Consider the following 14,138-nt stretch of genomic DNA (forward strand, 5'->3'; position numbering starts at 1 on the left):
TCCCGACTCCTCCTCCTCCGTCGCTCAGCTCCTGACATGCGCAGTCCGCGACATGCCTTGGCCAAAGTGGAAGTGGCCAAGATGGCGGCTTCCGGTGTGTTCGGCGCCTTCTCCTCAGGAGCCCTCCCGCTCGTGTTGATGCTTCTTCTTCTTTCGGAAGCAGAAGCCGGGCGAGGCCGGGTGCAGGAGCTGAGCGACGGCGAGTGGAGGGAGCTGCTGCACGGAGAATGGATGCTCGAATTGTGAGTGGCCGTCATGAGGAGACTCTGACACAGGCCTGGGCAAACTTGGGGCCTGCGGGTGGTTTGGACTCCAACTCCCACAATTCCTAACAGCCGGTAGGCTGTTAGGAATTGTGGGAGTTGGAGTCCAAACCACCCGCAGGCCCCAAGTTTGCCCAGGCCCGAGATATGATAAACAAATACTGACATGTTCCAGAAGCATTCTCTCCTGACGTTTCTCCCACATCTGTGGCAGGCATCCTCAGAGGTTCTGGGGTCTGTTGCAATCTAGACAAGTGGAGTTTATATATCTGGAATGTTCAGGGAGGGCGAAAGAACTGCAAGTATGAATCTTGCAATTGGCCACCTTGATTAGGATTGAATAGCCTTGCAGCTTCAAAGCCTGGCTGATTCCTGCCTGTGGGAATCCTTTGTTGGGTGGTGCTAGCCGCCCCTGATTGATTCATGCCTTGAGTTCCCCTGTTTTCAGAGTGTTGATCTAATAATAATAACTTATTATAATAACTTATAATAATAATAATAATATAACTTATTATATTATTATATAACTTATTATAATAACTTATAATAATAATAACTTATTAATAATAACTTAATAATACAAAATCCAGTATATCTATCTTGTTTGCTGTGTCATAATAAAATAATAATAACTTTATTTTTGCACCCCGCCTCCATCTCCCCAAAGGGACTTGGGGCGGCAACACATAAAATAAACAGACAGTACAACGCGAAATAAAACCACGAGTATATAAAACAACAATTTGAGCTCAGAACAACACTCAATAACCTATAGTGTCATCTGTCATAAAAATATGGCTAACTATAAACAAGAAGAAATGAAAGGGATAGAGCAAGTTGTGGCTAAGGAACAAGGAAATGGGATAAAAGTGCTGTGCTGTATCATAATTGCAGACCATTGGGTTAGACAGTCTGAAAGGCTTGTCTAAACATCCAAGTCTTCAATTTCTTCTGGAAGGAGTATAGGGTGGGGTCCTGCCTAATCTCCCCAGGGAGGGTGTTCCAAAGGGTGTTCTATAGCAAAATGTGCTGCAGCAGTCCTAATTTTAGAGAGTTTTTAAAAATACTTTTAACCAGATTTTGTTCATTTTCATGATTTCCTCCTTTCTGTTGAAATTGTCCACCTGCTTGTCCACACAGCACCCAAACACAAATCAAGGAACATGAAAGGTACTGCAGACTAATTCAACTGAAATGAGCCATAGTAGAGCCCTTGATAAACCAACCTGGACACAGCATATTATTTGAGAACACAGAAATGCTAAAAACCACCATGTCGGACTATCCAGAGAAGCCATTGAAATCCACACAAAGCATGTGGACAATTTCAACAAAAATTTTGAGTACTGCTTCTTTAGTATGTTTTATTAATATGTTGTTTGAAAAGGGAGTGCCATGAGGTTTTTCTCTTACATATGGACGAGAGAGTCAGCTGTAAGAATTCTTCTACTGAAGTTAGCTCACTTTCTTTTGTCTCTCTGCTCTTTTATCTGGGATATATTACTGGCAACAATAAAAATCCCTTACCAAAGCATCCTGCCTTTTGTGTCACCTGTTTCCTGTCATTAGCTGATATATAGCACTGGCTGCTCCACTGCACCGGCTGTTTATTTATTTCGTGTCAAAAGCATTGGTACAGCACATACATTTCAAATAATGGAAATAAAATAAAAAAGAAAAGAAATCACAAGCTATTTATTTATATAAATAAATAAATAAATAAATAATTTTATTTTTATACCCTGCCCCATCTCCCCGAGGGGACTCGGGGCAGCTTACATGGGGCCAAGCCCTGGCAATAAACAATATAAAACTCAACAGTAAAAACAAATCATAAATAGATAAAACCACATATACCAATACACAATCAACATACTTTGATAAAATCCTGAGATGGCTCCTAAAAGGGGAAGTGGTCCAGACAAGTGCGATTAGTTTTGTACGATGCAATTAGGAGAGAGGTAGGTACCAGGGACTATTGTCCCATTAAAGTGCTGGAGAAGGCATACACTTAAAAACTATGTATGGCTAATGAGTAAAAATACTATAAAAGTAGGATAAACAACAGGGCAATCCCAAACTAAGGAGATCAAGCACCAAAAGCCTGTTGGAAGAGCCAAGTTTTCAGACTCTTCTGAAATTGTGGGAGGGAGGGCCCAAGTTTACCAGTGCCTGTTCTATAGAAAATACATTGATAACCCCATGGAAGTACATGCTTGCATTCCCAGTCTTTGGGTGTTTAAAGTGCTGAATCATCTCCTGGGATAAATTAACAGTTTTGGGAGAGAACAGTGTTCACTGACATAAGCTTTGTTCTCCAGCTATGCTCCCTGGTGCCCTGCATGTCAGAACCTGCAGCCGGAGTGGGAAAGTTTTGCAGAATGGGGTGAAGACCTGGAGGTTAACATTGCTAAAGTAGACGTGACAGAGCAGCCAGGTAAGGCCCCGAGCAATATCACGCTGTGGCATGGTTCCTGACTGAATCCACATTAGTCCCGTTAGATTACGAATATGCTGTGCAGATTGTTTTCTTGTGTGAGATTTACTAAACACACCTGAATGAAGTAAATTTACTGATTCTTCCAAAACTTCCTCAGTGCCCCACAATACAAAGGTGAAGTAATGGCAGAGAGGCCAGCCACTGACTGTGAACGTATGCCGTTTGCTGAGCACCATCCTATGCAGGTAGCACACATGACTCCTGCACATGATGATAATGTAAGAGTTCCATCAGCAGAACTCCCAGAGTTTAGAGAATAATCCCTTTTTTGGGTGGATTTTACTGCAAACAGGCAATCTTCTGTTGTTGCTCAGAACATCAGATGTCATTTGTTTTAAAGTTTGTCTGTTTCATCAGTTCTGTGAGAATAATGGCCCAGCTTTTGGTATGGTGTGAGGCTTCGTGTAAGCTGTATGGACCTTATAATAACTGAAAGTGGATCGTAGCCTAATACTATGTTTTGCAACTGCTTTGAGGAAGTGTACATTGCATAACTATTTTCGTCTTAACAGTTGTGTTTGCTTAAGCTTTGTGTATGAGAAAGAGATTAAGAAAATTGTCTGTTATGTGCCAAAGGCTAGTGCTTTTGTTTGAAAAGGACTGATAATTCTGTTTGGCAGGAAGAGGATGGACTCCTATTAAGTAGCTGTTGATGGCCTTTTATTAGGATGAGATTCAGAAACTTAACCTGCATTAATCACCTAATAAAATGTGTAATAATAATAATAATACTGTGTGATTGATGTGAACTTGGCTCAGACTTTTAAATGGACATAATAATAATATTAAAAATAATAATAATTGTTATTGTTGTTAATTGTCATTATAAAAGCAGACAGGTAAAATTTCTGATGAGATATAAAGGTTGAAGCAGATATCCACAGCAAGAAAAGAAACATTTTGAACATGCATATCTTTTACTCTCAAATCTGTAATTCTCTTTCTCTTCTAATGGTAGATTTTGCTCTTCTAAAATGGAAATCATGCAGGGTTTTTAACCCAGATCCATAACAGCAAAACTAATGCCTTGCACCAGGCTTTTGCACAGCAGGTTAAACCACTAGCTGCAGTAAAACTTGTCAATCAAAAGGTTGATAGTTCAAAGCCCAGGTCAGGGTGAATTCCTGGCCTTTAGCCTAGCTTCCACCCACTTAGCAGCTCTACCTCTACCTATGTACAATTGTCTTGTCTGGATATAAAAGGCATTGAATATTTGCCGCATATATATGTTCTGTAATCCACCCTGAGTCCCCTTTGTGGTGACAAGGGTAGAACATAAATATTGTAAATAAATAAATAAATAAATAAATGTAATCACCTCTGCTTTCAGTAATTGTAAAGCTCACCATAGTTTATACCTTCTAGAGGTTTTTTCTTATGTGGGCAGTGAAGACAATATATATTCTGCTAGGTTTTTAGTGGGTTTTATTTGTCTTATTAATTGTGCTATTGTTTGTTTGTTTCTACAGCCTCATTTTTCTTTCTTGTATTTTGTGTTAGTGTTATAAACCACCTTGAGGGCACTTATGGGGGAGGTGAGGCTCAAGAGGAGTGTGTAAATGTCTTTATAAATAAATACATTTTTAAAAAGAAAGAAATTCAAAAAAATGAATTGAAACCTGTGAAGTTACGCTGAGGGAACCTTAAGAGGTCTTGAGCAGCACTGATGGTTTGGAGCAGATAGCCCAAAACAGTTCACCGGCTAACCTTGACTTTCCTTTGGATCTTTGTACAGGACTCAGTGGGAGGTTTATCATCACAGCACTGCCCACCATCTACCAGTAAGTATACCAAATTCTGGTAGTTTTTTGCTCAGAATGGGGAAAATCCACAACTTTTTAATGTTTGCCTTCACATCCTGCTGGTTCCAAACTTCTGCTGATTTTGTTAATACTATTGACTGCCTCTCAGTACCAATAACTTCTCACTAAACATGTGGGAAGAACATGGTTCACAGGTAGCTGAGGCTGTATGGATATATTAATTCTATTTATGTCTTTGCATATTCAGTGAGTTAAATAACTATAAGGATCTGCTTCTTCATCAATTATTTCCCTACATACTTAATATTTCATCAGTTACTGTCATTAAAAGAAATGCTTAAACAAGAAGACAGCTGGTAAAGAGCGTACTTAAAATTGCCAGCAACTCAACAAAACACACAATTCAGTAGCGTTAAATTGGTGTTTGTGTGTCTTCTTGCAGGCTTTGAAGACTACCAGTGTTTTGAGCAGTGTAAACTAAAAATTAGGTGATCTCATACTCGGTTCCATGCATTCTTGGTTCCTTAAGCCTGAGCATAAGTCACTCTCCTCATTCCCTCCAGTGTTAAGTGCATAAGAGCCTTCTCTTGGGAAACATGAGTCTGCAAGAAACGCAGGGCAGGGTCTTCTTGGGGGAGGCTCCTTTCTTTCTGACTGTGTTTTACAAATTGACTTCTATTTCTCTGACTGATCTTTGTCTTGCACTGCCCAGCCTCCTTAGTGGAGGCTCCTTAGAGCCCACAGAAGTCCTGAGGTCGTCAGAAGATGCCCTCTCTTGGTCCCACCACTGTCTCAAGTACGGTTGGTGGGAACGAGAGAGAGGGCTTTTCGAGTGTTGGCCTCGTGGCTCTGGAACTCCCTCCCTAAAGGGGTTAGAACGGCCCCCTTGCTGCTTTCTTTTCGGAAGCAAGTAAAACCCTACCTTTGGAAGCCGGCCTTCCCTGAAGAAGATCAGTAGGCAAATGTGGGATTCATATACAGAAGACTTTAAGTAATGGCATGTTTATGGCTTATAGGAATTGAATTTTATGTGGGTTTTTTAAAACTAGAATGTGAAATTATGCTTTTTATGTTATTTGTCTTATGGGGTTGGGGATGGAGACTTCTTCAATGTGACAAATTGATAATCTCACATACATTAGGGTTTATGACTGTATTTTATCTTATGTAGTCGTCTTTGTTGTATGCCGATTTGAGTCCTGCTTTGAGACAAAATTGGGATGTAAATAAGTGAATGAATGAATAAGTAAATAATAATAATTTGAGTCAAATAGCTTTAATTCCATGGGTAGTTTGACTGCATTTTAGCAGTAACCTGCATATGTATTGTCAAAGGCTTTCATGGTCAGATTCACTGGGCTGCTGTAGGTTTTCCGGGCTCTCCTGACGTTTGCCCACATCTATGGCAGGCATCCTCAGAGGTTGTGAGGTCACAAACTCTGAGGATGGCTGTCATAGATGTGGGCGAAATGTCAGAAGAGAATGCTTCTGGAACATGGCCAGACAGCAGAGAAAACTCACAGAAACCTGCATATGTTTTTGCGTATGTCTTTGAAAGTGCTTTTGATTGAATGTTCATTTTTGAAGCCACCTTGAATCCCATTATTGGGGGAAAGGTGGGATATACGTGGTTAGCAACCCTAACCTTGGCTCTGCTCAGCCTTCGAGAGACTGACGCGGCCCCTTTCCTTCTGTGCAGCTGCAAAGATGGTGCGTTCAGGCGGTACCAGGGTCCGCGGACGAAGACCGACTTCATCAACTTCATCAGCGACCAGGAATGGAAATCCATTGAGCCGGTTTCCTCCTGGTTTGGCCCGTCTTCCTTCCTGTAAGTCCCTCTCCTCTCTGAGTGCACTTTGCACGGGAATTACTCAGGCTACAGGTCTTGCCATAGATCAGGATTGGACTAGATGGCCTAGGTGGTCTCTTCCAACTCTATTATTACTTGATTTTAAGATTATTCTATGATTCTCAGGGTGGGAAAACTGACTGCTGGGTTGCATTTTTCTTATGTCGTTCTTGGAGCATTCAAGCAATTTTTCCTGGATTCCTTCTTGTTTTCCCATACTTTAAATTGCTCGACTATTATATTGTAAGAGACCTTGCAATGTGAATTAATCGTCAATACACTCCCTCCTCCTTTCTTTTAACTCTTTCTAACTTTTCTTAAATTCACCTTACATTTTTCTAGTCCCAACAGTACGGTTCTATGAGAGAGAGGGGAAGTAGTTTGAGGTATCTAGGAGGGGCTGGTTCAGCCTCAGTGCCTGAATTGTCACTGGAAGTGTGAACCCATGGTATTAGTGTCCCTAAGGGAGGGGAACATGGGTTGTGTAGTCCCAGCTTTGCAGGATAGTTGAAACCTGCCAATTGGCTCAACTGCAGCCTCCCCTGAAGGTTGGTTCCGGTTTTGTCTCCTCACTTCTGCCTTGCTTTGTCTCTCCTCTCTTTCTCTTCTGCTTCTCCCTTTCCAGGATGAGCAGCATGTCTGCCCTCTTCCAGCTCTCCATGTGGATCCGGGTAGGTTCCCCCAAAGCCCCCTTTGCCCCTTCCCTCCCGTGGGTGCCGGGGCCCTTCTTCCTAATGCTCTCCCTTCCCCTGCAGCACTGCCACAACTACTTCACCGACAACCTCGGCCTCCCGCCCTGGGGATCCTACACCATCTTCGCCTGCGTGACGCTCTTCTCGGGGCTGACGCTGGGCCTTGTAAGTGGAATAGATGCAGGAATAGAGGCCCCGGGGGTGTTTGCATAAAGCACCGTGCTATTACTGTGTGCTGTGCTTCTCTTTCCCCAGATCATGGTGTTCCTGGCAGATTGCATTTGCCCTTCCAAAAAGCACAGGCCACCGCAGTATCCGCACCAAAGTAAGTCAACTGCAAGGCTTGGGTTCTTAGTTCTATCCGGACAGAAAAGTTATGATACAACCCTTCAAAGTCACCACAAAGCAGGAAGCTTGGCTCCTTCGTCAGATGGGGCTCTGTTTGGTTCAGGCTGGAAGCAGGTGGCAATCCTCCCGGGGAGAGGGCGGGATAGACATTTTGGGAAAGACATGACCTTGTTAGAAATCGTAACCTTTTGGAAAAACCAGAATCTCCAAAGCCATTTGGAAGTGTGACCCTTTTTAGAGATGAATTAGCATTCACACTATTCAGAATAATCAAAACCTTCTTGTAAAGCATGATCTCCCTGAGAAGAGTTAAAAACTCGCTTCAGTCAACCTCCTTAGCGGTAACTATCCACTAGTATTCATGCAAGGCACTTTAGGCTTCTCAGTTGTTAGACTGATATGCCTGGTTTTCTCTTTGAACTGTTAGGGACAAAGATAGGCCAATGCATAAAATATACCAGGTTTTCAGAAGTGTTATTTCAGTAGCCCAAATAATATCTACTCTCCCATAAAATATGCTACCTTTAAATCATGATCTCAAAAAATAAGTAGTCTTTGTTAAAAAGTAACATAGTTGATTTACTTATGAAACTTCAGAAGTAAATTGAATTTAATATTTTGGAATACCTCTCTGTATATACAAGCTAAACAGGCCGGCAGAACCTTGGACAAGCGAATATCTTGGATAATAAGGAGGGATTAAGGAAAAGCCTATTAAACATCAAATTAGGTTATGATTTTGCAAATTAAGCAACAAAACATATTATACAACAAATTTGACAGAAAAAGTAGTTCAATACGCAGTAATGTTATGTTGTAATTACTGTATTTACAAATTTAGCACCAAAATATATTGAAAACATTGACTACAAAAATGCATTGGATAAGCGAGTCTTGGGTAAGTGAGACTCTACTGTACTACGTAGTGAGAAATACTGGAGGTGGGACCCAGGTCTAAACACAAAATCCATTTCTATTTCCTATACTGCAGTGGTTTCCAACCTTTCACCCTCCAAGATCCTCCTTTGGACTTCAACTCCCAGAAACCCCAGCTATCTTACAAGCTGTTAGGAATTGTTCTTATTGTTATTTTAAAGCTAATTGTATTGTTTTAATCTATTTCTGTAAACTGCTCCGAGCCAAATTGGGAGTAGCGGTATACAAGTCTAATAAAATAAATAAATAAATAAAATTGTGAGGGTTGAAGTCCAAAACACAAGGAGGGCCAAAGTTTGCAACTCGATGCTCAGCATCTGATAGAAGTTGAACATATTGAGTTGTGCTGGAGGATCTCAAGCTGTCCAAAGGGACAACTCCAAGCTTCTATGGCCAGAATCATTGCATTGCTGTGAGTTTTCCAGGCTATCTGTCCATGTTTCAGAAGCGTTGTCTCCTGGCGTTTCGCCCACATCTATGGCAAGCAACCTCAGAGATTGTGAGGTCTGTTTGAAAACTAGGCAAGTGGGGTTGTTATATATATATCTGTGGAATAATGTCCAGGGTGGGAGAAAGAAAGAACTCGTGTCTGTTGAAGGCAAGTGTGAATGTTGCAATTAATCACCTTGGCTATCATTGAAAAGCCTTGCAGCTTCAATGCCTGACTGAGTCCTGTCTGGGGGAATTCTTTGTTGGGAGGTGTTAGCTGGCCCTGATTGTCTCATGCCTGGAATTCCCCTGTTTTCAGAGTATTGTTGCTTCTGGAACACGGCCATATAGCCTGGGAAACTCACAGCAACCCAATACTCCAGGCGTTTGTGTGTCCACCATAATCCTGCAATCAACATCCTGCAGGCCTGGCTCTGCACTGGGAGGCCCAAAGGTTCCCTGAGATTGCCAAGCCTTTGTGCCCACAATCAGTCTTTCCTTTCTCTGCAGAAAAGCTTCAGGAGTCTCCTCCTCAAACGGCAAGCGAGGAGTTCTCTGAGAGCGAAGGGGAGCACAGAGGCCCTGATCCGAGCACCGTGAGGCAGCGCATAGTGGCGCCGGGGGCTGAAGCAAAGGAGCAGTCCTAGCCCCCGCCTGATGGCTCACCTGGCACGAAGGCTGAGCCAGGCTGGGCAAAACCCTCTCTTTCCCCTTGGCAGAGGCAACCGAGGCCCGTAGCAGAATTTCCAAGTCAAACAGTGGTGCCACTTGACGCGTGAAGGGCCGGAGGAGCCTCCCTTGGTCAAGAAGGGAGAGGCCCATCTCCGAGACTTGTGTGCGACTTCAATGTTCCTGGGCTGCAGTGCTGCAGAAGGCCAACCCCCACAGTCTTGCCGCTTTTCTGGAGGAGGTTGCCAGGGGGAGAATGCCTCCTCTCCTCTCTCTTTCATCTTAACAAGAGGCTGCTTATAAGCGGTTCGCGTATAGAGCTCTAGTGCTGACTAACAGGCCCAACTGAGCCAGCAACTTTGGACGCCCTGGGGCTCTTTTGGGCAGAAGCAGGAGAAGAGCTTCAAGGGTCCGCGTGGCGCCTGCACTCCGAATGGGATATGAAGTCCTTGTGGCTGTCCACAGTAGCCTAGATGTTTCCTCTGTGTTGTTATTATCATGACCATTATTACTGTTGTCCCTTTGCTTCCCACTGAGTGTCGGCCTGCCCCTGCCCTCCCTGTGTCGCCTTCTCATGCAGAGAGCTTCCTGGGCAGCAATGGTCAGAGTTAGCAGCGAGTCCCCTTGTCTGCTTCTTCCGTGTCATGATTCCCTCTTTAATAGCTTTGAAAGTAAGGGATAGGGATCTCAGGACAGATGTTGTCAAGGGGTGCATTTGCACTGTGGAATTTACGCAGTCCAACACTACTTTAACTTCCATTATTCCTTGCTATGGGATCCAGGGAGTTGCAGTTTGGTGAGGCCCCGTCTTGGCAGAGTTTCACTGGCCAGGATTGATCCCATAGCCTTGACCCATGGCTGCTGCAGTGACGTCAACCTGGATTCCTTCTACAGTGTAGACAAACAGAGTCCTTGATATTTTTCCTGCTTAAATGTACATTACTTCTGTTTCCTTTCCGTTGTCCAGAATCGCTCTGATTCTTTGAGCCCCTTCTTTGGGTTGAAGGTGAAGCTGAGTAATTCCTGTGCAATTCCCTCTGAGGCTGCAAGTCCTGCTTTTGGGGGTCCAGCGGCTTCTGCTTTGTGGATTTCATTTGTTTATAGTCAGTCTTCTACATTTCCGGTTGTTCTTGCCGGTTGCTCTCGTTTAGCAATCCTTGTTCATGGCAGACGGAGTGAGTTCTTGACCGGTGCAGACATCTCCATTAAGCTCTGACCAGGCAGGCAAAGAGGGAGACAGAGCAGTTCTCTAGAATGGATATTGTGTTGGTTTTCAACAAGAAAAATCTTGTCTCTTTGCTAGGTCCTATGAGTCCCGGTAGGTAGCCATGGGGAGTTTTCTCTGCAGTGCCACTCAGTAATGGACTTGGCCAGCTCTCCATTCCATTCCAGGCAGAAGCGGGATTTGGAGAGGCCGACCTTTTACTTGTCTCAGTTTATTGCTTGACTTTTTGCTCTGTTCAAGCCCTTGGTGGCCTCTCCAGGAAGTCAGAAGTTTTGCATCACTCCAGTTGCATTGCCGTAGTAATACAAATCCTGGCCAGTTCGCAGCCCCATCCTCCATGGGGCCAACCTTGAAGTTTTCCTACATGGCTGTCAAACCAAACAAGATGGTAGATGAAGGGAATGCAGTGGATGTAGCATACCTTGATTCCACAGTGCTTTCAACAGGATCCCCCCAGATAATAAAATGCTCCCATGAGGTGGATTAGGAATTGTTGACAGGTCAGACCCAAAGGGAGCTTCTGTCCAGTGCTCCGTCTTCATCCTGGAGAGACGGGACCAGTGGAGGCCATCAAGCAGGCGTTCCGCCTCAACCTTTGGGCAGCTGTCTTCACTGCAGTGTGTTGAATGCTACAATTCTCTTTTTCTTCCTCATTGGGAAACATTTCAAAGTAATAAAAGTGATTTCTGTGTCTAGAATGTTTTCTGCCTGCAGCTTCAGCAAACAGTGTTCTCAGTCAGATCAGCAGCAGGGGTTCTCAAGTGGCGCTCTTAACATCATTCACATCGAGTGGGTCCCAGAAGCTTGCAGGCATATCTCAGGCAAGTTGCTACGCGTGACTTCTTTAACTGAGCATTTGATAAGAAATGGCATCATAAGAATAAAGTGAAAAGAGCAGAGAGCAGGAAGTCTCCTTGGGACTCAAGATGTGCATTTAGAGCAGGCCTGGGCAAACCTTGGCCCTCCCTCCAGGTGTTTTGGACTTCAACTCCCACCATTCCTAACAGCCGAACGGTTCAGTACAAATATAGAACACATTTACCACTGTTAGTCCAAGTTTTAGTACATTTCACTCATGTATGAGATTTTGGGGAATTTTCCAAGCTTTTACAACATTTTTTAACAAGAAATGACCAGAGCGAACTTGAATTTTCCATACAATGACGTGAGATAACGGTCATTCCCACACGTTTCAGAAATATTCATACAACTAGTGATTCTGGAGATTTTTAAAAGAGTTTTGACAACGTATTTTAAAAATAAGCCACAAAAGCTACCTCATTGAATGTCTGCAAACAATAGAACTTCAATTTAGGAGTGTCTTCCCAGGCCAGCCCTGATTTACTTGCTTTTATTGAAGCCTCCACCAGTCCGTCCTCTTTGCAGATTCAACCATTCATTGGAACTCTGCCTGACTTCTCTCTGCTCTCCTGAATGGGGCTTTCTGATGCTGAGCAGAATTCTGGGAAATGTAGTTCAGGGCAGGGCTTTTTGCATTCTCTGCCATGGAGCTCCTCGCCTTCCCAAACTATATTTCCCAGAATTCTGTGCTCTCTCAGTTGAATTAGATACGATTTAGGATAAAGAAATGAAGTTTTACACATCCCTAATAAGTAATAACAAATATGTAATACATATACTATTTAAGTTATTTGCCTAGCCTTCTAATGCTTATGGGCCCTTGATGCCATATCTCTCTGAATTCTGGGTCCACTTGATGCAATCCATTGCTGTGGCTTTTTCCTTTGCTTTGAGGCTGGGCCTGCCAATCTATGTGCCTAGGCTCCGTGATTAGGATTCCTTTGCATTGCACTGTTCCTCCAGGACCTTGACTCCAAGCAGCTTAAAGCAAATGGAGGTTACACTAAGGAATCAAATGTATTGTTTATTGCAGTGTAATTGAACAACCTATTGAGTTAATCACAAAAAGATCGAAGCCCAAAGTCAACAAGACCCCGAAGTGAGGTTTCGATAGCACCACTAAACCAAGCTGTTTCTCCAGCCAGGTGTCCATTTCTTGACCCATTTTTGTTGCTTTTCTGTTAAAACGTGGACCCAGGTGGTTTATAACAATCAGGGAGGCTTGAAACATACTTCAAAGGGAATCTAAATCAGGGCTGAGCTAAAAATAAATACTTTGGGAGAAATAATACCACCCCTAATGATAGTCAAGGGAAAAGAGCCATCTGGTCCAGGATGATGTGCATCACAAGCCACAGGAGCCTAAGGTTTGGCCTGATTCTACCTTTGCACCACGTTTATGCTGCATCCTGCCCAAGGTCTCAGATGGTCTTTCCTGTATCTCCAATGGCACCGACAATATCGCCCAAGCTGCCTATGTCCTGCCTGCGGAAAAGATCTAGAATCCAGAAGCAAAGCATTTCAACTTCCCTGGACAGACATACGATCCTAGACTCCTAGAGTTGGAAGGGAACTCCAAAGGCCATCCAGTCGACCCCACTTCTGCCAGGAAGCAAGGCACCATCCAATCCCTCCTGACAGATGGCTATCCTGCCTTCGCTGAAAATCTGCCGGAGGAGGAGGCTCCACCAGATTGAGGCAACACTTGATTCCACTGCAAAACAGCTCTAACCATCAGGAAGTTCTTCCTAATATGTGACTGGAATTTTTTTCCTGCCATTTGAATCCATGCCTCCGCTGTGTTGCATCTCCGGAGCATTTTCTCCTCAACGGGACATCCTTTCAAATATGTAAACATGGCTCTCATGTGCCCTTTTCTTGGCCGTCTCTTCTCCAAGATAGACATCCCCAGCTCACTCAGCCACTCCTCAAAGGGATTCATAGTTTCCAGACCTTTGGCCCTTCTCTGGACCTTTTCCATCTTGTCCATCTCCCTCTTGAATGGCTTTGTCTGGAACTGGACACGGGTTTAATCCTGTTGAGAAGGTCTGACCAAAGCAGAAGAGAGCTGGACTAAGACCTCCCTCCCTCTGGACACCAGGCTCCTCTTGCCACAGCCTAGAATCACCTTGGCCTTTTTACCTGCCGCATCGTACTGTTGGCTCCTTTTGCTCTTTGCCCCATAGCCACGCTGCTAGACTTCTTCAAAGTCCAGGAGTCATTAATCATCATGGCCATTTCATCCCGTTTGTGAATTCCTTGTCAGATTATTTGCAGCGCAGCAGTAGTTGGATGGAAGCAGTGGAACGCAGAACTAAGAGACACTCAGAGACGTTGGTATTTACAAATTTTACTGTATGCAGCAATAATCAACACAAACAGACTTGCAGACGACAGACGAACACAGGACTGTTCTGTTCTCCAACAGACTTGACTCGAACTTTAGGCAGACAGAACTCAACTGAACAGAACTCAACTGATGCAATCATTATGCACAAACACTTGTGTCTGGATACTCCCTAGTTCCAGCCACACATCAAGGTCATCATAGCTTCTTGGCAATTAACTCTTTCCACATTATGGTACATTCTGGATGATGCAAT

General features: G+C 43.7%; 1 protein-coding gene across 1 annotated transcript; it reads left to right on the forward strand.

Annotated features, from left to right (window-relative positions):
- tmx1 (thioredoxin related transmembrane protein 1) lies at positions 1–11,372 on the forward strand. Its single transcript, XM_003224903.4, has 8 exons — positions 1–242; positions 2,585–2,700; positions 4,499–4,544; positions 6,226–6,354; positions 7,001–7,046; positions 7,131–7,232; positions 7,323–7,392; positions 9,291–11,372. The coding sequence occupies exons 1-8, from the start codon at positions 37–39 to the stop codon at positions 9,425–9,427; spliced, it is 852 nt and encodes a 283-aa protein (XP_003224951.3). The 5' UTR covers positions 1–36; the 3' UTR covers positions 9,428–11,372.
- The last annotated feature ends 2,766 nt before the right edge of the window (positions 11,373–14,138 follow it).

This window comes from Anolis carolinensis, chromosome 1 (genome assembly GCF_035594765.1).
Source record: "Anolis carolinensis isolate JA03-04 chromosome 1, rAnoCar3.1.pri, whole genome shotgun sequence".
In the NCBI taxonomy this organism is placed as follows: Eukaryota; Metazoa; Chordata; class Lepidosauria; order Squamata; family Dactyloidae; genus Anolis; species Anolis carolinensis.

Excerpts from the sequence above, each read along its gene's own strand:
- tmx1 (XM_003224903.4), top strand. The coding sequence starts at position 37 with ATGCGCAGTCCGCGACATGCCTTGGCCAAAGTGGAAGTGGCCAAGATG. Across the intron at positions 2,701-4,498 it reads AGACGTGACAGAGCAGCCAG|GACTCAGTGGGAGGTTTATC; the intron begins GTAAGGCCCCGA and ends ATCTTTGTACAG. Across the intron at positions 7,233-7,322 it reads CGGGGCTGACGCTGGGCCTT|ATCATGGTGTTCCTGGCAGA; the intron begins GTAAGTGGAATA and ends CTCTTTCCCCAG.